The sequence below is a fragment of the Oncorhynchus masou genome, chromosome 2 (genome assembly GCF_036934945.1).
Source record: "Oncorhynchus masou masou isolate Uvic2021 chromosome 2, UVic_Omas_1.1, whole genome shotgun sequence".
NCBI lineage: Eukaryota > Metazoa > Chordata > Actinopteri > Salmoniformes > Salmonidae > Oncorhynchus > Oncorhynchus masou.
The window spans coordinates 42,792,657-42,816,874 of record NC_088213.1 but is presented as its reverse complement, the minus strand read 5'-3'; the positions used below and the strand labels follow the sequence as shown (position 1 = coordinate 42,816,874).

General features: G+C 43.5%; 1 protein-coding gene across 3 annotated transcripts in view; it reads right to left on the bottom strand.

Annotated features, from left to right (window-relative positions):
- LOC135505111 (anoctamin-1-like) overlaps positions 1-17,542 on the bottom strand; it is a 61,052-nt gene extending 43,510 nt beyond the window's left edge. The window contains exons 1-2 of one of the 3 annotated variants that reach the window (XM_064924216.1): positions 17,146-17,542; positions 13,381-13,553 (exon numbers count right to left, since the gene is read on the bottom strand). In XM_064924216.1, coding sequence (XP_064780288.1) covers positions 13,381-13,488 — 108 coding nt within the window. In that variant the 5' untranslated portion in view covers positions 13,489-13,553; positions 17,146-17,542. Of the gene's footprint in view, positions 1-13,380; positions 13,554-15,533; positions 15,786-17,145 lie in introns of those variants that run through there. The other 2 variants (XM_064924226.1, XM_064924207.1) reach the window with 2 other exon arrangements.
- Positions 17,543-24,218: the final 6,676 nt, after the last annotated feature.

The following is a 24,218-nucleotide window of genomic DNA, read 5'->3' as shown; positions in this document are numbered from 1 at the left end:
CCGGGTTGGGTGGGAATATCCATTTACAGTACTAGAGAGACTTGGGTTTGGCCCCTTATTCCTTTCCTGGATTAAGATTTTGATCTCGTTCCCAGTGGCTTCCATTCGCACCAACAAGGTTACCTCCAGCTACTTCCCTCCTCACAGGGGGAGGGGGCAGGCAGTGTTGCTGTTTATCCCCAGGATAAAACAGCAGGATTTCATAAGGTGGTCCCATTTTATCAGCAGGTCGCATTAGGCAGGTCGCATTAATTCTGTTAAGATGACTATACTACCTAGATGTTTGTACTTATTCCAAATGATCCCCATTTTTCTCCCAAAGTCGATGTTCAAACAGCTGGACAGCTACATTTCCAACTTCATTTGGAATAAGTCAAATACACGAATGAGAAAGGTATATCTAGAGAGACCTAAGCCCGCAGGCCTTCCACATTTTTTACACTAATACTAGTCATGCAAATATATCTAAATGTGTTTATTGGGTTTCTACATTTTATAACAAGGATGGTTCAACTTGGGCCCTCATGGAGCAACAGTCAAGTCTTCCAACTTATCCTGTCTCGCTCCTGTGCTCCCCACTGTCCATGAACCTTGGCACCCATGTTTTGAATTCCATTGTCAAGAACACCCTTAAAATCTGGTCCCAATTCCGAAATCACTTTAGCCTTAAATAAGCAAGCAACTACTTGCAACTCCATTAACATCTAATCATATCTTCCCAGTGTCACAGACTGACACGGCATTCCAGTTCTGGCATAGGAACGGTCTGGTGTTTTTTGTGACTCTGAGGGTTGACCATAATGTTCCCAATACCCACTTGTTTAGATATCTGCATACTCGCAGCTTTGCTAAAAAACAACAACATTTGCCTTCATTTCCACTCGAGCCCACTAAGTGTCCAGTCGAGATGTGCTTAGATCTTAACCCGTATCTGAAGGGCACAATCTCCAGATTATACAACATAATACAGGACATTAATCCGCCTTCCTTGGCAAATACAAAATCTGCATGGGAGCAAAACATGGGTGCCGAGCTCCTGATTATATAAGGCAACAACGTATTGAGCGTATCCACATCTCATCATGTTGCAAAAGGCATGGGCTCATTCAGTTTAAAGTTTTGCACCGTCTCCATTACTCAAATGACAGATTGGCAAAAATATACCCAAATGTGGATGCCAAATGTTTGAGATGCCACCAGAGTCCAGCGACTGTGGGACACATGTATTGGTCATGCCAATCTTTGAGTGGCTTCTGGGGCCCCATTTTGAGGCATTCTCACATACAGTGGGGGGGAAAAAGTATTTAGTCAGCCACCAATTGTGCAAGTTCTCCCACTTAAAAAGGTGAGAGAGGCCTGTAATTTTCATCATAGGTATACTTCAACTATGACAGACAGAATGAGAAAAAAAAAAATCCAGAACATCACATTGTAGGATTATGAATTTATTTGCAAATTATGGTGGAAAATAAGTATTTGGTCAATAACAAAAGTTTCTCAATACTTTGTTATATACCCTTTGTTGGCAATGACAGAGGTCAAACATTTTCTGTAAGTCTTCATAAGGTTTTCACACACTGTTGCTGGTATTTTGGCCCAATCCTCCATGCAGATCTCCTCTAGAGCAGGGATGTTTTGGGGCTGTTGCTGGGCAACACGGACTTTCAACTCCCTCCAAAGATTTTCTATGAGGTTGAGATCTATGAGGTTGAGATCTGGACCTTGAAATGCTTCTTACGAAGCCACTCCTATGTTGCCCGGGCGGTGTGTTTGGAATCATTGTCATGCTGAAAGAGCCAGCCACGTTTCATCTTCAATGCCCTTGCTGATGGAAGGTTTTCACTCAAAATCTAACGATACATGGCCCCATTCATTCTTCCCTTTACACGGATCAGTCGTCCTGGTCCCTTTGCAGAAAAACACCCCCAAAGCATGATGTTTCCACCCCCATGCTTCACAGTAGGTATGGTGTTCTTTGGATGCAACTCAGCATTCTTTGTCATCCAAACACGACGAGTTGAGTTTACCAAAAACTTCTATTTTGGTTTCATCTGACCATATGACATTCTCCCAATCTTCTTCTGGTTCATCCAACTGCTCTCTAGCAAACTTCAGACGGGCCTGGACATGTACTGGCTTAAGCAGGGGACACGTCTGGCACTGCAGGATTTGAGTCCCTGGCGGCGTAGTGTGTTACTGATGGTAGGCTTTGTTACTTTGGTCCCAGCTCTCTGCAGGTCATTCACTAGGTCCCCCGTGTGGTTCTGGGATTTTTGCTCACTGTTCTTGTGATCATTTTGACCCCACGGGGTGAGATCTTGCATGGAGCCCCAGATCGAGGGAGATTATCAGTGGTCTTGTATGTCTTCCATTTCCTAATAATTGCTCCCACAGTTGATTTCTTAAAACCAAGCTGCTTACCTATTGCAGATTCAGTCTTCCCAGCATGGTGCAGGTCTACAATTTTGTTTCTGGTGTCCTTTGACAGCTCTTTGGTCTTGGCCATAGTGGAGTTTGGAGTGTGACTGTTTGAGGTTGTGGACAGGTGTCTTTTATACTGATTACAAGTTCAAACAGGTGCCATTAATACAGGTAACGAGTGGAGGACAGAGGAGCCTCTTAAAGAAGAAGTTACAGGTCTGTGAGAGCCAGAAATATTGCTTATTTGAAGGTGACCAAATACTTATTTTCCACCATAAATTTGCAAATAAATTCATTAAAAATCTTACAATGTGATGTTCTGGATTTATTTTTCTCATTTTCTCTGTCATAGTTGAAGTGTACCTATGATGAAAATTACAGGCCTCTCTCATCTTTTTAAGTGGGAGAACTTGCACAATTGGTGGCTGACTAAATACTTTTTTTGCCCCACTGTATGTGTAATACAACTGTTAGCCCCAAGCCATTCACTGACATTTTTGCGGTACTTGCCCTAGACCAGAATGCTACCATGCATCAGGAAATGCGATAGCATTTGCTTCGCTGCTAGCTCACCACCTTGTTCTCTTTCACTGGAGGTCTGCAAAGCCACCCTCCTTTATGCAGTGGGTTAAAGAGGTGATGTCATATCCTCCTCTGGAGAAGGTTAGGTACACTGTGCTTGGGTCCCGACAAAAGTTTGACTTAATCTGGTCCTCATTAATACAATACGTGGAGAGCCTGTCTTTTACTTAGTGTAACTTGCATATTTTGGTAAGCAGCCATGTCTGTTCTAGTGGCCGTTTGTGCTGATAATTTTTATTACATTTTTTCCATTGTTTTTGTTTCTATTACTGTTTTTCTGTGTGTTTCTGTCATATTTAATTTACTTTAATAGTATATCCTATTGATGCCTTGGTTGTTGGGTGGGTGGATTGGAGGGAGGGTGGATTGGATTGGAGGGATGGATGGATGGTTGGGGTTGTACTGTTTTTGTTCTCATATTTGAAAATCTATAAATAAAGTTTTAAAAAATAACAATAATGTTGTGACGCACAAGTTCAACCACATCGCAATAGCCAATTCCACTCAAACTCAGATAAGTCAATCTGTTTTAACCTGTTACATCTATGGGGGCGCTATTTAATTATTGGATAAAAAAACGTGCCCGTTTTAAGCGCAATATTTTGTCACAAAAAGATGCTCGACTATGCAAGCGAAAGAGAGAGCAAGAGAACACTCTGACGTTTCCAAAACTGCAAAGATATTGTCTGTGAGTGCCCCAGAACTGATGCTACAGGCGAAACCAAGATGAAACTTCAAACAGGAAATGAGCAGGATTTTTTAGGCTCTGTTTTTCATTGTCTACTTATATGGCTGTGAATGCGCAAGGAATGAGCCTGCCCGATCTATCGTTTCCCCAAGGTGTCTGCAGCATTGTGACGTATTTGTAGGCATATCATTGGAAGATTGACCATAAGAGACGACATTTGCCAGGTGTCCGCCCGGTGTCCTCCGTCGAAATTGGTGCGTCATCTTCAACTGCACGTCTTTTTCCAAGCGATTCACAGGAGAAAGTAGACATTCACGAACAATATATCAATGAAGAGATATGTGAAAAACACCTTGAGGATTGATTCTAAAGAGCGTTTGCCGTGTTTCAGTCGATATTATGGAGTTAATTTTGAAAACAGTTCGCCGTTTTGATGACAGAATTTTTGTTTTTTTTGGTACCCAAACGTGATGTACAAAACGGAGCGATTTCTCCTACACAAAGAATCTTTCAGGAAAAACTGAACATTTGCTATGCAACTGAGAGTCTCCTCATTGAAAACATCCGAAGTTCTTCAAAGGTAAATGATTTTATTTGAATCCTTTTCTGTTTTTTGTGCAAATGTTGCCGGCTAAATGCTACGCTAAATGCTATGCTAGCTATCAATACTCTTACACAAATGCTTGTTTTGCTATGGTTCAAAAGCATATTTTGAAAATCTGAGATGACAGTGTTGTTAAGAAAATGCTAAGCTTGAGAGCTAGCACATTCATTTCATTTCATTTGCGATTTTCATAAATAGTTAACGTTACGTTATGCTAATGAGCTTGAGGCTATAACTGGATACAGGTTTTTTTCATAGCCAAACGTGAACAAAACGGAGCGATTTGTCCTACACAAATAATATTTCTGAAAAACTGAACATTTGCTATCTAACTGAGAGTCTCCTCACTGAAAACATCTGAAGTTCTTCAAAGGTAAATGATTTTATTTGAATGATTTTCTTGTTTTTGTGAAAATGTTGCTGGCTGAATTCTAGGCTTATAGCTATGCTAGCTATCAATACTCTTACACAAATGCTTGTTTAGCTATGGTTGAAAAGCATATTTTGAAAATCTGAGATGACAGTGTTGTTAACAAAAGTCTAAGCTTGAGAGCAAATATATTTATTTCATTTCATTTGCGATTTTCATGAATAGTTAACGTTGCGTTATGCTAATGAGCTTGAGGCTATAAATAGGATCCCGGATCCGGGATTGCTCGACGCAAGAAGTTAACCATGAAGACAATTGACATATCATGCCATTGCGAACAGTCACTCCACTTTGTGGAGAATATGACCACAAAACGCAACTCTGAAAGTCACTACGTGGAAACAGTCCTAGAGGACTGCTTAACATGTGATGCATTAATTGATTCGAGCTCAACAATATCGCTCATCTCTCAAATGTTGTTTAATGATCTCAAAAGGGTTGTGAACCTAGCTAAACGTTGGTTAAAAAATGGAACGATGTGACACTGAACTTCAAGGTTTTACTCAGACTACCTCGCCTCTCACAATATGACTCATGCTGAAACTACACTTCCAAGATGTATCGCTTTTTCACCCTGTGTAAGTTACCAGCTTCAAAACTGAACACCTGGTACTCGGGGCAGACTTGATGGATCGTTTGATCCCACTAATGGATTGGAAAGCCAACCAGGTATGGTCACAGATAACCGTGCCGTCTCCACTGACCACACTGTCTTCTCCTAACGCTGGCTGCAACACAGTCATCCACAAGGAGTATCTGTCTACAGGACCCCTTGGGAAAAATACATTGACACCTCTTGATGTAGAATCTGACTCAAGCCGATATTACGATATCTTGTCACATTCAGTCAGCAAACCTGATAGACTATTATTTTCATGATTTCGAGCCAGCAGTCACTGTGAGTGAGCAACTTCCCTCCTCCTTGGAGTCATGCGATACTGTAGCTAAGATTAACTTCTCTTGTCCTTCAGACACTTCCGCAAGCAATGCAGCCGTCTCAGGAAACAAAGCATCAACGTTCAGAGTGGACTCTGCTTCCGATGATACATTTTCCGCTTTGAGAGGGACTGAAAACCCTTTCTATGAAACTAACGGTGTCAGTCCCGCCACTGACCCGGTGATTGAAACTGGTGAAACACTGTTCCGATATCGCCAAAAGATATCCTTGTCTAAGTTCAAGGGTACTGGAACAGTTGCCACACGCGGACACTGTGGTGGAAGGCAGGCCACAACAGCCACTGAGCATTTTGAACCACAAACTACTAACAACGCGGCTGCTGACAACTCTTACAAAGGGTCCAACCCTTTTGTTTGTGCCTCGATGTCACGTCTACTCCTGCTCCTCCCCTCCGGCACGCGGCGTCGCTGGAATACTAACCACCTGTCCTGGGTTCATCATTACGCACACCTGGCATCCTTCATTACGCGCACCTGCAGATCATCATGACTCACACCTGGACTCCATTACCTTCCTCATTACCTCCCCTTTGTATGTCCCTCCCTTATGTTCATTCCTCAGTGGGCCTCGTAGGTTGGTGTGGAGCCCAGCAGCCGACAAGCCCTTTCATCTCCTCAAGGGACGTTTCACCTCCGCCCCATTGCTCAAACACCCAGATCCCACGTTTTCCTTTGTGGTTGAGATGGACGCGCCAGAGGTGGGCGTGGCGGCAGTTTTGTCTCAGCGCAGGGTAACCCATTCAAATTGTATCTGTGTGCATTCTTTTCTAAGAAAATGTCCCCCACAGAGAGAAATCACAACGTCGGCGATTGTTAGCTTCTGGTGGTGAAGTTGGCATTAGAGGAGTGGAGACATTGGCTGGAGGGTACCAAGGAACCTTTCGTCATCCTCACCGACCAACGGATCTTGGAGTACATACGGACAGCGAGGAGACTGAATCCACGACAAGCCAGGTGGGAACTTTTCTTCACCAAGCTGACCTATCGCCGAGGTTCCAAGAACATCAAGGCAGACGCCCTGTCCTGTATCTACGATTCGGGAGGGGGTCCTGTCCAGAGTGCACCTATAATCTCATCCTCCCGAGTCGTAGGTCCAGATGCCTGGGACGTAGATGTGGAAATCTGCCAGGAATTAACCTGTTGCGTCGCGCAATCCCGGATCCGGGATTCTATTTATAGCCTCAAGCTCATTAGCATAACGCAACGTTAACTATTCATGAAAATCGCAAATGAAATGAAATAAATATATTTGCTCTCAAGCTTAGACTTTTGTTAACAACACTGTCATCTCAGATTTTCGAAATATGCTTTTCAACCATAGCTAAACAAGCATTTGTGTAAGAGTATTGATTGCTAACATAGCTATAAGCCTAGAATTCAGCCAGCAACATTTTCACAAAAACAAGAAAATAATTCAAATAAAATCATTTACCTTTGAAGAACTTCAGATGTTTTCAATGAGGAGACTCTCAGTTAGATAGCAAATGTTCAGTTTTTCAAAAAAATATTATTTGTGTATGACAAATCGCTCCGTTTTGTTCACGTTTGGCTATGAAAAAAACCTGTATACAGTTATAGCCTCAAGCTCATTAGCATAATGTAACGTTAACGATTTCTGAAAATCGCAAATAAAATGAAAATAATGCGCCTGCTCTCAAGCTTAGCCTTTTCTTAACAACACTGACATCTCAGATTTTCAAAATATGCTTTTGAACCATAGCAATTCACTAATTTGTGTAAGAGTATGCTAAGCTAGCTTAGCATTTTGAGTAGCATTTAGCACGCAACATTTTCACAAAAACCAGATAACCAAATAAATAAAATCATTTACCTTTGAAGAGCTTCGGATGTTTTCAATGAGGAGACTCTCAGTTACATAGCAAATGTTCAGTTTTTCCTGAAAGAATCTTTGTGTAGGAGAAATCGCTCCGTTTTGTACATCACATTTGGCTACCGAAACTAACCGAAAATTCAGTCACCAACAACGTCAAACTTTTTCCGAATTAACTCCATAATATCGACCGAAACATGGCAAACGTTGTTTGGAATCAATCCTCAAGGTGTTTTTTCACATATCTCTTCATTAATATATCGTTCGTGGAAGCCTGCTTTCTTCTCTGAATTCCATGGAAAAATACTTGCAGCTGAGGTTTGCGCACCAATTTCGGCGCAGGACACTGGGCGGACACCTGGTAAATGTGGTCTCTTATGGTCAATCTTCCAATGATATGCCTACAAATACGTCACAATGCTGCAGACACCTTGGGGAAACGACAGAAAGGGCAGGCTCATTCATCTCGCATTCACAGCCATATAAGGAGACAATAGAAAACGGAGCCTCAAAAATCCTGCTGATTTCCTGGATGCCGTTTCATCTTGGTTTTGCCTGTAGCTCACGTTCTAGGGCACGCACAGAGAATATCTTTGCAGTTCTGGAAACCTCAGAGTGTTTTCTTTCCAAAGCTATCAATTATATGCATAGTCGAGCATCTTTTTGTGACAAAATATTGCGCTTAAAACGGGCACGTCTTTTTATCCAAAAATGATATAGCGCCCCTAGAGTTTCAAGAGGTTAAAGGAGAGGGAGCCCGCACCCCTGAACTGTCCTCCTGAGCGCATCTACGTTCCCACAGGGATAAGTGATCGGCTGCTGACCTGGGCACACACAGCTGTCGTCGCTAGATATCCAGGTATTTCTCGCACTATCCACTCCATCACTGAGAAGTACTGGTGGCCCACCTTGACGCAGGATGTAACTTGTTATGTCAACTTCTGATCTGAATGTGCCCAAACCAAGTCCACAGAATGCACCAGCAAGGAAGATCCTGCCGCTTCCCGTGCCTCAGCAACCCTGGTCTCATTTATCCATTGACTTTGTAACTGATCTCCCCTCCTCTGACGGTTTCACCACCAATCTGGTGGTAGTGGATAGATTTTCTAAGTGATGTCATTTAATCCCTCTTCCTGGTCTCCCAACTGCTCCCCAGGTCGCTGAGGCACTCTTCCAGCAGGTCTTCCGGCATTATGGCCTTCCCGAGGACAAAGTCTCTGACCGTGGCCCCCAATTCACATCATGAGTATGGAGTGCCTTCATGGAGAAGCTCGGGCTCACGTTCAGCCTCACTTCCGAGTACCGGCCTCAGTCACTGCCAGTACCGGCAGAGTAAGTGGGTACGATTCCATCCATGGGAAGTGTACGCGCAGAACTCGCTGCTTTACTCCTCCACTGGGTTGACCCCCTTCCAGTGTGTTCTGGGTTTTCAGCCGTCCGTGGACCCCGGGCCAGACCGAAGCTCCTGTGGTTGATGAGTGGTTCCATCATCAAAAGGAACAGGCAGACCACGTGCTGTCCATCGTAAAAAGGAACAGGCAGACCGTCCACCACATTGAGACCCCGGTGTTCCACGCTAGGAATCACGTCTGGCTCTCTACCAGGAACCTCCCACTCCGCCTGCCCTGCAAGTAACTGAGCCCCTGGTTTGTGGGGCCGTTCAAGGTTCTCCGGAGGGTCAACGAGGTGACCTATAGGTTACAGTTGCCCAGTCAGTATCATATCTTACCCTCGTTTCATGTCTCCCTTCTCAGGCCGGTGGTTCCTGGTCCCCTAGCTGATGCTGTCCCCCATGCCCAGCGGAGTGGCATTGGGTTCCGGTGGAGGACATTCTGGATCCCAACTTCATCCGTGATTTCCACCTTCGCCGGCTGGACAGACCCTCTCCTCGTCCTCGGGGTCGCCCCTGTCCTGCGGCAGGAGCTGCGCGTCAGAGGGGGGTTACTGTCACATCTACTCCTGCTCCTCCCCTTTGGTGTGCTACGTCGCCGGAATACTAACCACTGGTCCTAGGATTCATCAATAAGCACACCTGGCATCCTTCATTACGCGCACCTACAGATCATCATGAATCACACCTGGAATCCATTACCTTCCTCATTACCTCCACTTTATATGTCCCTCCCTTATGTTCATTCCTCAGTCGGTATTGTTTCCTGTTTTCTCGCCACTGATACGCTGTCTTGTTTCATGTTTGTTGTTTTATTAAACGTTTCCTCTGCACCTGCTTCTCGACTCAGTGTCATCGTTACACTCGGACACCAACAGCAACCGCTGGTGGGGGTGTCCCGAGATACAAAGGGGAGGAATACTGGCCCAGACCCATGATAAGCCTCGTTGAGGCCAGTGGGGGAGTTGATGCTACGTACAACACTGTATAAGGCAGCCTGATCAGAAAACAAATCAAGTTATAAACTTCCCCACGAGAACAGAGAGGAGCGGACAAACCCCTCAACGGGGATAACCTTGGAATACATCTGAAATATCACTGAGGTGTCCATACGGGTCGTAAAAAAGTCCAGTGGTCTTTCCACCTCCAAAAACAAATGGTAACAATAATAATTCATTGCCATGTGTAGTCTCAACTACAATGCAACTTGGATTTGCTCTAATCATGTGTTTCGGTAAGATAACATTTCTGGATAAATTGGTAGGGTAGCTGATCCCCCAGCAACAGTCATTCCAGCCACTACAATGGTGTAAGACACATTGACTTGTAGTCAAACCATTACAGGCCCCCTTAGCATATGGCTTGAGGTTGGCACCGATTCTTACTGAACAGGTTGCAGCCTATCAGGATACTTGGTTCTTTCCCTTGGCATGTGCGCTTGTGCAAGCATAAATGCATATGCACAACGGAACATTTAACGAAGATTTATACTCGGATCAATTAAAGGTCTGAGTAAAATACCAGTCTTGGTAAAGTTGAAAATAGTCCCTAAAGCCCCTTTGATTCTACAGCTACAATAATCACCAGTTTCTCCCCAGAGGTCCATAGGTCATCCCTGTAGACTGTCCGAAGCTAGTGCCTTCCAGCTGTAGACTTATCATGTAGTTATCAACTTAGGATAGTGCCCTAAGCAACACACCACTAAGTAGGATCGCCCTAGATATGACATTAGACAAAATGCCATGATAGAGTCATTTAGCCTAGACCGTGGACGTACGTAGAATCGAGTCCAATTAGACGATTAAGGTGTGGTAACTAGATTTTATATATCTTTTGTTTGCATGTATTGTATTTCATATTTCAAAAATGGACTGCATTTGTCCACATTGAACTCGTGACCTTGTCAAATAAAATGTACTGCATCTGATAACAGCTGAAATCTGAAAAGCTAAATGTGTGCCATATAGCGTGTTATAAACAAACACCACAACTTTCACTCTGAAATACTCTGTGGGGAAGGGTTCATGAATATAATGCTATACAGTCATGTTTACACATTTATATATTAAGTTCAAATATTTTCCCCTTGTGCTATATAGATGTGTTACTGCAAAATAACTGTCAGGTATAGTGACACACATTGATATATAATAGGGATATAGGTATTTTTAACTTAAAATAACTCATTCAAAATGGATTGCATGCATTAACACAAACTAAACACGTGTAGATATTGTTTTATGGACTCTAGTTTGAATGGCCTCACCTGTATGTTCTCTCTACTGGTACGGCACACCCAAACACAATATTTGCTCTGCAATTATTTGCTTGAAATTCATCGCTTTTGTTGAGAACAAACAGTATATTTCTTATGGAAAACAAACCTATTTGATAATCAAGAGACAAAAGAGCTCTAGTTGTTGGAAAACATCTCAATACAAGCATCCCACTGGACGACAAGCCTCAGCCCCCTCAGAACAAGAAGTCACAGCAAAGGTCACTCCTCACAGGGGAAAATAAGGTTGTGGTTACGGCATGTTGCAGATACAGGAATGGAGAGAACCATAACCCTTCCTTCAACCACCCACCTCCTAACTCCTGTGCTGTGAGAAAAACCAGCATGCATATCAATAGTGTTACTCAGCCACAGGCCCTCTAATCTAGGGAGGCATGCATATCTTCTTACACATTTGCATATAAACCTTTACAGCTGTATAGCTACTAGATCTAAGCCATCTGACTGTCATGCCGATTCACTAACAGCAGAGTCCTGTGGGAGAGGTTTGGACATAACATCCGTAGGGTCACTATAGGATAGCTGAATAACAATACTGCATCATTTTTATATCCTAATGAATACATAAACTAATTCTGGAAATAGGTCCTCACAACAACAAAACATCCATCAGTGTCTGTTTTAGCAGTCACTTGATACATAGCAATACATCCGCATTCCGCACTGATTTAATTGACTCTGTGTTTCAAACAACGTACTTGACCTTTCTTGCCTGCTTTAGGTGCGTACATCAGCTTGCTTAATAATTCCAGTGTGTCTGTGATTAGATAGAACAAGACCGCAATTACTGTCCAAATGACCCTCTGAGCCAGTAGAAGGTACACAAGTTTGACCCAATACAGTTTCCATAGTGATGGGGCATTAGTCCTCATCAAGAGAGGAACACCAACTCTGACTTTTTAACCTTCTACACTGCTAACACAGGGCAGTACATGAGGGTGACTTCCTATGATAATTCGTTATTTGCACCATTTATTTTTTCAAAATGGGACGGCAGGTAGCCTAGTGGTTGGCGTGTTGGACTTGTATCTGAAAGGTTGCAAGATCAAATCCCCGAGCTGACAAGGTAAAAATCTGTCGTTCTGCCCCTGAACAAGGCAGTTAACCCACTGTTCCTAGGCCGGTCATTGAAAATAAGAATTTGTTCTTAACTGACTTGCCCAGTTAAATAAATAAATTATAAAAGCCAATTGAACAGTGCTGAAGAGATTTGCACCACAGTATCTCTACTTGCACATTCATCTTCTGCACATCTACCATTACAGTGTTTAATTGCTATATTGTAATTACTTTGCCTTAACTCCTGAACAACCCTAATCTTACCTTATTTGCACTTGTTTTATTTTTTTTCTACTGTATTATTGACTGTATGTTTTGTTTATTCCTGTGCTGTTGTATGTGTCGAATCTTGGCCAGGTCGCAGTTGTTCTCAACTAGGCTACCTGGTTAAATAAAGGTGAAATAAATAAAATATATATATATTTTTTTTTATGATTTTGAATGGTTTTAGGTTATTAACATACAGTAATTATACACAGAAGTGAATCTTAGTGTGGTAAATATGATGACTGAAGATCAGAACAAAGATTCCACCCATGATTAGATGGGTGGAATCTTTGTTTTGATCTTCATATTTACCACACTAAGATTAACTTCTGTGTATGCCCATCAGCTGTTTACACACTTTGAACTACTTTATTAAATGCTTTGATCTTGAGAGAAAAAAAGTAAAATGATTTTGTGTTATACCCCACAAGACATGCTATCAGAGGTCTCTTCACAATTCCCAAGTCAAAAACAGACTATGGGAGGTGCACATCAGGTAGCTGATGCAAACAGTAGAATCAGATTTTTTTTTAAACACATCAAAATAAAACTTATTGAACAGCGGAGACTGTGAAGAGACACACACACAGGTACAGACACACGCATACGCACACACACACTAGCACACGCATTCTATACACATAAAACAAACGATAAAACAATACATCATTTAACATTATTACACCACTACATATCTACAATACAAACTGTATAATACCACCATACAACAATATTACAATGCAGGTGTCTTCATGTGTTTGGACCCCAGGAAGAGCCGCTGCTGCCTTGGCAAAAGCTAAAGGGGATCCCTAATAAATACAAATACAAATTCTCAATGTAGAGAAGACCACTTACGATGGAGTCATACTTGTTATATTTGCTATCGCCACCATCCTTAGTGTTCCCAAAGTCAGCTGCCTTCTCCTCGCAGGATACAGGGATATAATAGTCATTCCTCCTCATGGTGCCTTGCTCTTCCAACTCAGGGAGAAGACTACCAGAGAGGTCGTGTACGAGGAAAGTTTGACCTGTGAGGGAGGAAAAAGATATGATTAGTATGGAACAATATACTGTAAGTATTTGTTACTCTGATATGTGCTTCCAGGTCAAATGGTGCAAAGAGTGTACTGTCCAGCTCAATGGCTTGAGAAGCATAATAAGCATCCTACCATTGTACAGTATATTGTCTGATGAGGTTCTTGACAGCCACATAAATTAACCAACATGCTTTGGGTGTTCATTTCTAGGGTAATCTAACAGCGTGGATGAGGAAGTACCCATATAGTTGACTATAATCACTGAGAATCTGACCATAGTTTATTTACACTCAACATCTATGTGCATGTTGTGTGAATGTTGAGCAAAAACGTTTTATTTTTCTTCCAAAGAGCTAATGTAAAGGCATTGGTTGCGTAAGCACGTCCATGAATCTCTCATGGCCTAAAGGCTAATGTTGCCTCTTTTTACCGATTGGTCTTTTGTTCATTTGTCACCCCGCATGCCTGTATGACAATATTTCTATAAATATTTGAATATCTGAGCGTACCTAGACAACGTACACATCTGGTCTTTGATCACGAAACATTACGAATCCTTTTACGTTGAGAAAACCTTTTAGAGGGAATACAAAGGAGCTCCACCAAGTATCTGCCTTTTCTTGGGCAATGACTCACAAGGATTTCCCTACCCGTGGCAATGCCAGGGACAGCTTCTGACAGTCAAAGACACATATATGCTGTAAGTCAAGTCCTTGTAATAACCTTCACAGATAAGGGCCCTTGGGTGCTCTTCAGGAGAAAAAAGGAGTGTGTGCTGAAATTAGCAGGAGCCTGATATGGACCATAATAGGTTGAAGGATTACATTATATAATTACACTGACAGCTCCATTAAATCAAAAGTAGTGACCTGATGTTGTCTTGCACTGCAAAATTGTATGTTGGAATTTACAATTCAGTAATATTCAGTAATGATACAAAGAAATATGCTGTATCTATCCATAAAGATGCTGTATTGATCAAAATGGCCAAATAGTAAAGTCCTTTTTTTTACGATTTAGATGCTTGATTTGTTATATCAACATGAAACAAACCTATGTGAACTTATTGAGAGCTGAAGGAATATGATGTGACGGAGTAGCTAAAGCAAAATTAAATTACACCAATTCGATTTCCCAACTATGATCCAGTCTTCATACTTATCAGAAAGAACCTCTTTGTTTGCTAATTCCATTCCTCATCCCAATCAACATGTAGAATAATTCAACAGTAGTCGTAGATAGATACTGTATATAACAAGAGCTGTCAAAAACATATTTATTAACATATTTGTTTTTATGAATTCAAGTTAGAATGGTTTGGATGACAGTATAAGGCATGCTTAAATGGAGTCGTGCTTCCAGAAATATATCTGTCTGTGCGCCGTCCCCTATCAGCTACTGTAGCCGAGGGTGTGAACACAGTGAACACTTGCCTCGGGAATACTGCTCAGCATTGACTGCCAGGTAAACAAACCTCTCAAAGCAGCTACATTACAGTAGGCTATAACCTTACAGTGAATGGTCATTATGACAAATGTGTAATAAATCGTTTCCAACCCCCCTAAAAAATGCCTAAAATATAAACATGCAAAAGTGATGTTAAAAAATAGATCGAGTGGGCTTTCATATAATTAAATATTAGGCTACAGCCTGCCTGCCTTCCTACATTTGACATTTACTTTAGTCATTTAGCAGACACTTATCAAGAGCGACTTACAGGATCAATTAGGGTTAAATGTCTTGCTCAAAGGCACATGGACAGATCTTTCACCTAGTCGGCTTGGGGATTCTAACCAGCGACCTTACTGGCCAACGCTCCTAACCGCTAACCTGCCGCATATCCATCCATCAAATGTAGCTCTATACCTTATGCAACCATATCCTACCTGTGGTGCGCTTCTTTTTGTATTGGAGCTTGTACATTTGGAAAATAATTTCAAATTAACCATTCATCAAACAGCATTAACTTACCAGTTACTTTATCATGACTGTTTATGGCTTGCATCGGATCATCATCATCATCACCATGTCTCTCCATTTGAACAGACTATTTACACCAGTGATCTCAACAGATTTTCCTCTCTCTATCCTCCACGCTCTGAAAACCATATAGTCGATGCCTTCACTGCGCCCGTGGGCTCAATGCTGTGGTGAGGCATGGAAACGATGGGTTTCCCACAGAACGTGCCCCTGCCTCCCCATGAAGGCTAGCCTACTACAGAGGCTCTCTCTCTCTCTCTCTCTCTCTCTCTCTCTCTCTCTCTCTCTCTCTCTCTCTCTCTCTCTCTCTCTCTCTCTCTCTCTCTCTCTCTCTCTCTCTCTCTCTCTATGTGCCCTCCCACAACACGTCGTGCAAAATAGATGTAATATATTTCAGTGCAGTGCATCAATAGGATGGTCAATATGGTTGTGAGAGCACCCGCAAGAGACAGCTGGTGCCGCCCACGCCACGATCTGATATCTCCTCCAACATGGGTAGGTGTGAGGCTATCCGTCAAACACAGGGGATGTTTCATGCTTGAAATACATGAATTACTATACACTAATTTGACTGAGCAACGCGGCAACATCTTACAGCGCATATGGTTATATGATTTGACCTGCACCTTATTTGGCCTGTACTGTCATGCACTCAGGTTTTCATACTCGTATAAAAAACTTGATTGCTGATTTTGTGAACCCTCAAATTCAGCAAATTGACTTAATCAATGGTTATATTTTCAATGAAATAACCCATTATAGAGGAATTCAAATGAGGGCATTTCATTTACCTCGAGCCTGACGACCACGTCAATACCTGGAGACAACAGTCCGTGCGCAACGCAATGCTTGTGTGTGTCCAATGAATTTAGGCTACTCTCTCTTCAAATAGGAAACCAGAGCGACAGTCACAGAGGAAGCGTTCACGAAAAATGTCAGAAGTAGCCTAGAACGTGTACAGCATGTCAAATGTAGATGCCCAATCACCCACTATATCTAACTTTTATGCTTGACATTCTCGATACCCGCGGAATTTGCATTTTACGCAGCCTGAGTTGAAACGACTTCGTTCTGTATGATGCTTAAATTTGTCAGGCGCACCATCATGGTACAAATGTAAATCTCCATAACAAAATATTTTAAACGTGTTTTAATATGTAGCAATAGTTCGTCGTGATCAAAAACACACTTGATAGCCCTATATCCGTGTACCATGTTAGGCTTATATGTGGATAATCAGCAATAGTTCGTCGTGATCAAAAACACACTTGATAGCCTATATCCGTGTACGATGTTAGGCCTATATTTACATGTGGATAATCAGTTTTAAAAACATTCTGGAAAGTATACTATTTACAATTAGGCTCCCAGGATGCCACAGGGAAAAACTGGTATTTTATAGGGAAACCCCCACCCCGACAAGAAGGCGCATCTGGGCTTTGAACCAACTTGGTCAAACCAAACAACATTTACTGAAATTACTGAAAGACAGCAATTAGGCCTACCTTAGTTAAGTACAATAAAGCAATGATGCCAAGACACACAAGTACACAAAACTGCACTTCCCCAAATTATACCAGTATCACATTTGTCGGCGACTCACCTGTGTCAAAGATGATCTGTTAAAATGACAAGATACCCGTCTGACCGCTCTAATAATGGAAATACATGTCCTCAATTATTAGGGGCAGGCGCGATCAGGTGGGACCATTCTAGGCAACGAGAGGGCAGATAGTTGTGCCTGTTGTTCACACGCGTAGTCTAAGTAGTTTTTCTCAAAGTTGCCAGAATGCCACTTGCATTCACTCATGTCAATACATTTGTAAAAGCCTAAACATTACGAAACTTCTATTTGATGAAATATGACTGACCAAATTCGACACTCTCTTATAGACCTCCATGCAAAAATTGGCTCATCACACTCGGACAGATTTTGAGCGGAGTAAATACTCTCCCTTCGCCTCTTCCTCTCTGCCTGTGTCTACCTGTTCGCAACCTCCCTGCGACTCCCTCCCCGAGAATCAGGAAATGTAAAGTTGTCGTCGTCACCTTAGTGCCACAACAAACAATAACCTACAGAGTGTGGTATTGAATTAAGCTTACAAATTGTCTTGGAAGTCTGTGAATCAGAATAATGATACGGCAATATCAGGTAGGCCTAGGATGACAGTAGGAAACGCAATAAAACACATTAGGAATGTTTTCAAATGTAATCTCTGCACACACATACCAGCCTGGGCGTGTAGCGACTCTTATGAAGCAGGGAATGAGAACCAAAATAATGGCATTCCCAGCTGTTCTCAGATCAGAGCCAGAGTACCTGAGACTTCTAACTAAAGTGAATGCACATGCATAAAAAAGTATTATATTGTGCATAATTCACATCTACATTCAACCACCTGTTCTCTAAAAAGTAGCCTGTGTCTGCATGCAGTCTTGTTTAAGATGTTGAAGATACTGATGGGAAATGGAATGGAAATACGGATGTAATTCGTTTAAAAAAAGTCATATTCAGCAGATGGCCTTATTTTATGCAAATAATCAATGGACAATGAGGCCATCTGCATAGATTTTCCTACCAAATGCTTCTGCAACAGTGACTTTACATATGTAAAATGTTTCCTGGAGTGATCTGGAGAAATGCTGGTGCATGAACTACAGGCCTATCTCAATTGATAACCACTAGCATTAAACAGAGTAATTACTATATACAAGTGGAATATAGAATACTAGGCATATCCTTCTGGGCGGTAACAAAAACGATTTCCTTCAAATGTATCTAAGCATTGGTATCCTTGTATTGATCATTTGATGAGTTGTCTGTAGTCTTTTCATGATGTCAGTCCTTTGGTAGAGGCTGTCTTCTCAAACCACAATCCCAATGAATGTATCCATTCATTAACTTTATGTAGTAATCAACTGAGTAACAATCAATGTATGTTTTGCCTTCAGCTACCAGTTTGGTATTCTGGAAATGGACTGGGAGACTAGTCAGGATCGAGGGAAAGATGACTGGAGCAAAGAACAGAGAGATCATTTATGAAAACCTGCTCCAGAGTGCTCAGGACCTCAGACTGGGGCAAAGGTTTACCTTCCAAAAGGACAATGACCTTAAGCACACTGCCAAGACAACGTAGGATGGGCTTCGGGACAAGTCTCTGAATGTCCTTGAGTGGCCCAGCAAGAGCCCAGACTTGAACCAGATCAAATATTTCTGGAGAGACCTGAAAATACCTGTGCAGCGACGCTCCCATCCAACATGACAGAGCTTGAGAGGATCTTCAGAGAAGAAAGGGACAAACTCCCCAAATACAGTGGCTTGTGAAAGTATTCACCCCCTTTGGCATTTTTCCTATTTTGTTACCTTACAAGAGGGAATTAAAATATATATTATTATTTTTTTTGGGGGGGGGGGTTGTATCATTTGATTTACACAACATGCCTACCACCTTGAAGATGCATGATATTTTTTATTGTGAAACAAACAAGAAATAACACAAACAAACAAAAACATGAGTGTACATAACTATTCACCCTCCCAAAGTGAATTATTTGTAGATCCACCTTTTGCAGCAATTACAGTTGCAAGTCTCTTGGGGTATGTCTCTATAAACTTGGAACATCTAGCCACTGGGATTTTGCCCATTCTTCAAGGTAAAACTGCTCCAGCTCCTTCAAGTTGGATGGGTTCTGCTGGTGTACAGCAATCTTTAAGTCATACCATAGATTCTCAATTGGATTGAGGTCTGGGCTTTGACTAATGTTTCCCCTTAAAACACTCAAGGGTTGCTTTAACAGTATGCTTAGGGTCATTGTCCTGCTGGAAGGTGAACCTCTGTCCCAGTCTCAAATCTCTGGAAGACTGACACAGGTTTCCCTCAAGAATTTCCCTTTATTTAGCGCCATCCATCATTCCTTCAAATCTGACCAGTTTCCCAGTCCCTGCCGATGAAAAACATCCCCACAGCATGATACTGCCACCGCCATGCTTCACTGTGGGGATGGTGTTTTTTGGGGTGATGAGAGGTGTTGGGTTTGCGCCAGACATTGCGTTTTCCTTGATGGCCAAAAACCTATATTTTAGTCTCATCTGATCAGAGTACCTTCTTTCATATGTTTAGGGAGTCTCCCACATGCCTTTTGGTGAACACCAAACGTGTTTTCTTATTTTTTTCTTTAAGCAATGTTTTTTTTCTGGACACTCTTCCGTAAAGCCCAGCTCTGTGGAGTGTATGGCTTAAAGTGGCCCTATGGACAGATACTCCAATCTCCGCTGTGGAGCTTTGCAGCTCCTTCAGGCCTATATTTTGTCTATTTGTTGCTTCTTTTAATGCCCTCCTTGTCTGGTCCGTGAGTTTTTGTAGGCAGCCCTCTCTTGGCATGTTTGTTGTGGTGCCATATTCTTTCATTTTTTAAATAATGGCTTTAATGGTGCTCCGCGGGATGTTCAAAGTTTCTGATATTTCTTTATAACCCAACCCTGATCTGTACTTCTCCACAACTTTGTCCCTGAACTGTTTGGAGAGTTCCTTGGTCTTCATGGTACCACTTGCTTAGTGATGCCCCTTGCTTAGTGGTGGTGCCGACTCTGAGACTCTTTCCAAACAGGTGTATGTATATTGAGATCATGTGAGTCTTAGATTGCACACAGGTGGACCTTATTTAACTAATTATGTGACGTCTGAATGTATTTGATTGCACCAGATCTTATTTAGGGGCTTCATAGCAAAGGTGGTTATACATTGGTGTCACGTTTGTTGAAATGAGTGGACCAAGGCGCAGCGTGCATAGAGTTCCACACTATCTTTAATAGTGAAACTTACAACAAAACAACAAAGAATAACAAACGTGCAGTCACGGAGCGCAACAAAGCACCAACCAAAACAATGTCCCACAACGCAGGTGGGAACAATGGAGAACTTAAATATGATCCCCCAAAAAGAGATAACGATAATCAGCTGCCTCTAATTGTGAACCATACCAAGCAGACCAACATAGAACACCCCCTAGCCACGCCCTGACCTACAATACCATAGAGAACCAAGGGCTCTCTATGATCAGGGTGCGACAGTACCCCCCGCCCCCCCAAAGGTGCATACTCCGGCCACAAAACCTGTGTCGGTGGCGTCTCTGGAGCGGGTCGTAGCCACCGCCCAGATCCCGGATCCAGCCATGGTGCCGGGCTGAACGCCATGCCTGGACTGGGCATCGGCACAGAGAAAGGCTCCGGCCATGGATCTGGGTTGGACGCCGTGCCCGGGCTGGGTACCAGCGCCGAGGAAGGCTCCGGCCATGGAGCTGGGTTGGACGCCATGCCTGGACTGGGCACCGGCGCAGAGGATGGCTCTGGCCATGGAGCTGGGCCGGCCGCAGTGCCTGGACTGGGCACCGGTGCAGATGAAGGCCCCGGCCCTGGAGCTGGACCGGCCACCACGACCTGGACTGGGCCCCGGCGAAGAGGAAGGCTCCTGCCCTGGAGTTGGACTGGACACCGTACCAGGACTGGGCATCGGGCGCAGAGGAAGGCTCTGGCCTTGGAGCTGGACTGTACACCGTACCTGGACTGGGCACCGGCGCAGAGGAATGCTCCGGCCTAGGAGCGGAACTGGGGAGGCGCACTGGAGGCCGGGTGCGGGGAGCTGGCACCGGACGTACCAGGCTGGGGAGACGCACTGAAGGCCTGGTGCATGGAGCCGGCACAGGTGGCACCGGACTGGTGACAAGAACTTCAGGGAGAGTGCGGATGGCTGGCACAGGATGTACCGGACTGGGGAGGCACACTGGAGGCCTGATGCGTGGAGCCGGCACAGGCGGCACCGGACTGGTGAGACGCACTTCAGGGAGAGTGCGGGGAGCTGGCACAGGACGTACCGGACTGGGGACACGCACTTCAGGGCTCGTGCGGGGAGCTGGCACAGGTGGCACCGGACTGGTGACACGCACTTTAGGGAGAGTGCGGAGAGCTGGCACAGGACTCACCAGACTGCTGACAGGATCTTGAGGTCGGATGCCGTGCAGAACACACCTACATAACATTTCTCTAATTTATCTCTCTCCTAACTTATCCATCACTTCCCAGACGGTCTCTGGCTCTTCAGGGTGAGTAAGGGGAGCTGGCACAGATGTCACCGGACTGATGACCCACTCTTCCGCTGCTCCGCCGACCAGCCCTCGTCCCCCCCCGCCCTAAAAAAAGATTAGAATTTCTGTGGCCGCGGTCCCTGGCGTCATCGCTGTCCTTCCACCCTCCTTGGTGTCTCTTTCCAAGGAACGGTCTCACAACCTCCCATGATCTCCTCCGAGGTCCAAAACTCCTTTATCTCCGTCACATGCTGCTTGGTCCAGTGTTGGTGGGATATTCTGTCACGTTTGTTGAAATGAGTGGACCAAGGCGCAGTGTACGTAGAGTTCCACATTATCTTTCATAGTGAAACCTACAACAAATAATAACAAACATGCAGTCACCGAGCGCAACAAAGCACCAACCAAAACATTATCCCACAACCCAGGTGGGAACATTGGAGAACTTAAATATGATCCCCAATTAGAGACACTAACATAGAAATATAAAAACTAGAACACCCCCCTAGTCACGCCCAGACCTACAATACCATAAAGAACCAAGGGCTCTCTGTGATCAGGGCGTGACAATTGGCACGCACCACTTTTCCGTTTTTTATTTTTTAGCATTTGAAACCACTAATTTTTTCTCATTTCACTTCACAATTTGGAATATTTTGTGTATGTCCATTACATGAAATCCAAATAAAAATCTAATTAAATGACAAGTTGTAACGCAACAAAATAGGAAAAATGCCAAGGGGGATTAATACTTTTACAAGGCATTGTACAGGTGTGCCAAGCTTGTAGCGTCACACCCAAGAACATCCAAGTCTGACATTGCATGACAAAGGTGAGTCAACAAATCAAATCACACGTTATTGGTCACACATGGTTAGCAGATGTTTATGCGAGTGTAGCAAAATGCTTATGCTTCTAGTTCTGACATTGCAGCAATACCTAACAAGTAATCTAACAATTCCGCATCAACTCCATGATACACACAAATCCAAGTAAAGGGATGGAATAAGAATATGTACACTACCGGTTAAAAGTTTTAGAACACCTATTCATTCAAGGGTTTTTGTTTATTTTTACTATTTTCCACATTATAGAATAATAGTGAAGACATCAAAATTATGAAATAACACACATGGAATCATGTAGTAACCCATTTTTTTAACAAATGAAAATACACTGCTCAAAAAAATAAAGGGAACACTAAAATAACACATCCTCGATCTGAATGAAATATTCTTATTAAATACTTTTTTCTTTACATGTGCTGACAACAAAATCACACAAAAATTATCAATCAAATTTATCAACCCATGGAGGTCTGGATTTGGAGTCACACTCAAAATTAAAGTGGAAAACCACACTACAGGTTGATCCAACGTTGATCTAATGTCCTTAAAACAAGTCAAAAGGAGGCTCAGTAGTGTGTGTGGCCTCCACGTGCCTGTATGACCTCCCTACAACGCCTGGGCATGCTCCTGATGAGGTGGCGGATGGTCTTCTGAGGGATCTCCTTCCAGACCTGGACTAAAGCATCTGCCAACTCCTGTGGTGCAACGTGGCGTTGGTGGATGGAGCGAGACATGATGTCCCAGATGTGCTCAATTGGATTCAGGTCTGGGGAACGGGCGGGCCAGTCCATAAAATGAATGCCTTCCTCTTGCAGGAACTGCTGACACACTCCAGCCACATGAGGTCTAGCATTGTCTTGCATTAGGAGGAACCCAGGGCCAACCGCACCAGCATATGGTCTCACAAGGGATCTGAGGATCTCATCTCGGTACCTAATGGCAGTCAGGCTACCTCTGGCGAGCACATGGAGGGCTGTGCAGCCCCCCAAAGAAATGCCACCCCACACCATGACTGACCCACCGCCAAACTGGTCATGCTGGAGGATGTTACAGGCAGCAGAACATTCTCCACGGCGTCTCCAGACTGGCAAATGCCAAACATCCTGCACGGTGTTGGGCTGTAAGCACAACCCCCACCTGTGGACGTCGGGCCCTCATACCACCCAAATGGAGACTGTTTCTGACCGTTTCAGCGGACACATTCACATTTGTGGCCTGCTGGAGGTCTGGCAGTGCTCCTCCTTGCAGAAAGGCGGAGGTAGCGGTCCTGCTGCTGGGTTGTTGCCCTCCTACGGCCTCCTCCACATCTCCTGATGTACTGGCCTGTCTCCTGGTAGCGCCTCCATGCTCTGGACACTACACTGACAGACACAGCAAACCTTCTTGCCACAGCTCGCATTGATGTGCCATCCTGGATGAGCTGCACTACCTGAGCCACTTGTGTGGGTTGTAGACTCCGTCTCATGCTACCACTAGAGTGAAAGCACCGCCGGCATTCAAAAGTGACCAAAACATCAGCCAGGAAGCATAGGAACTGAGAAGTGGTCTGTGGTTATCACCTGCAGAACCACTCCTTTATTGGGGGTGTCTTGCTAATTGCCTATAATTTCCACCTGTTGTCTATTCCATTTGCACAACAGCATGTGAAATTTATTGTCAATCAGTGTTGCTTCCTAAGTGGACAGTTTGATTTCACAGAAGTGTGATTGACTTGAAGTTACATTGTGTTGTTTAAGTGTTCCCTTTA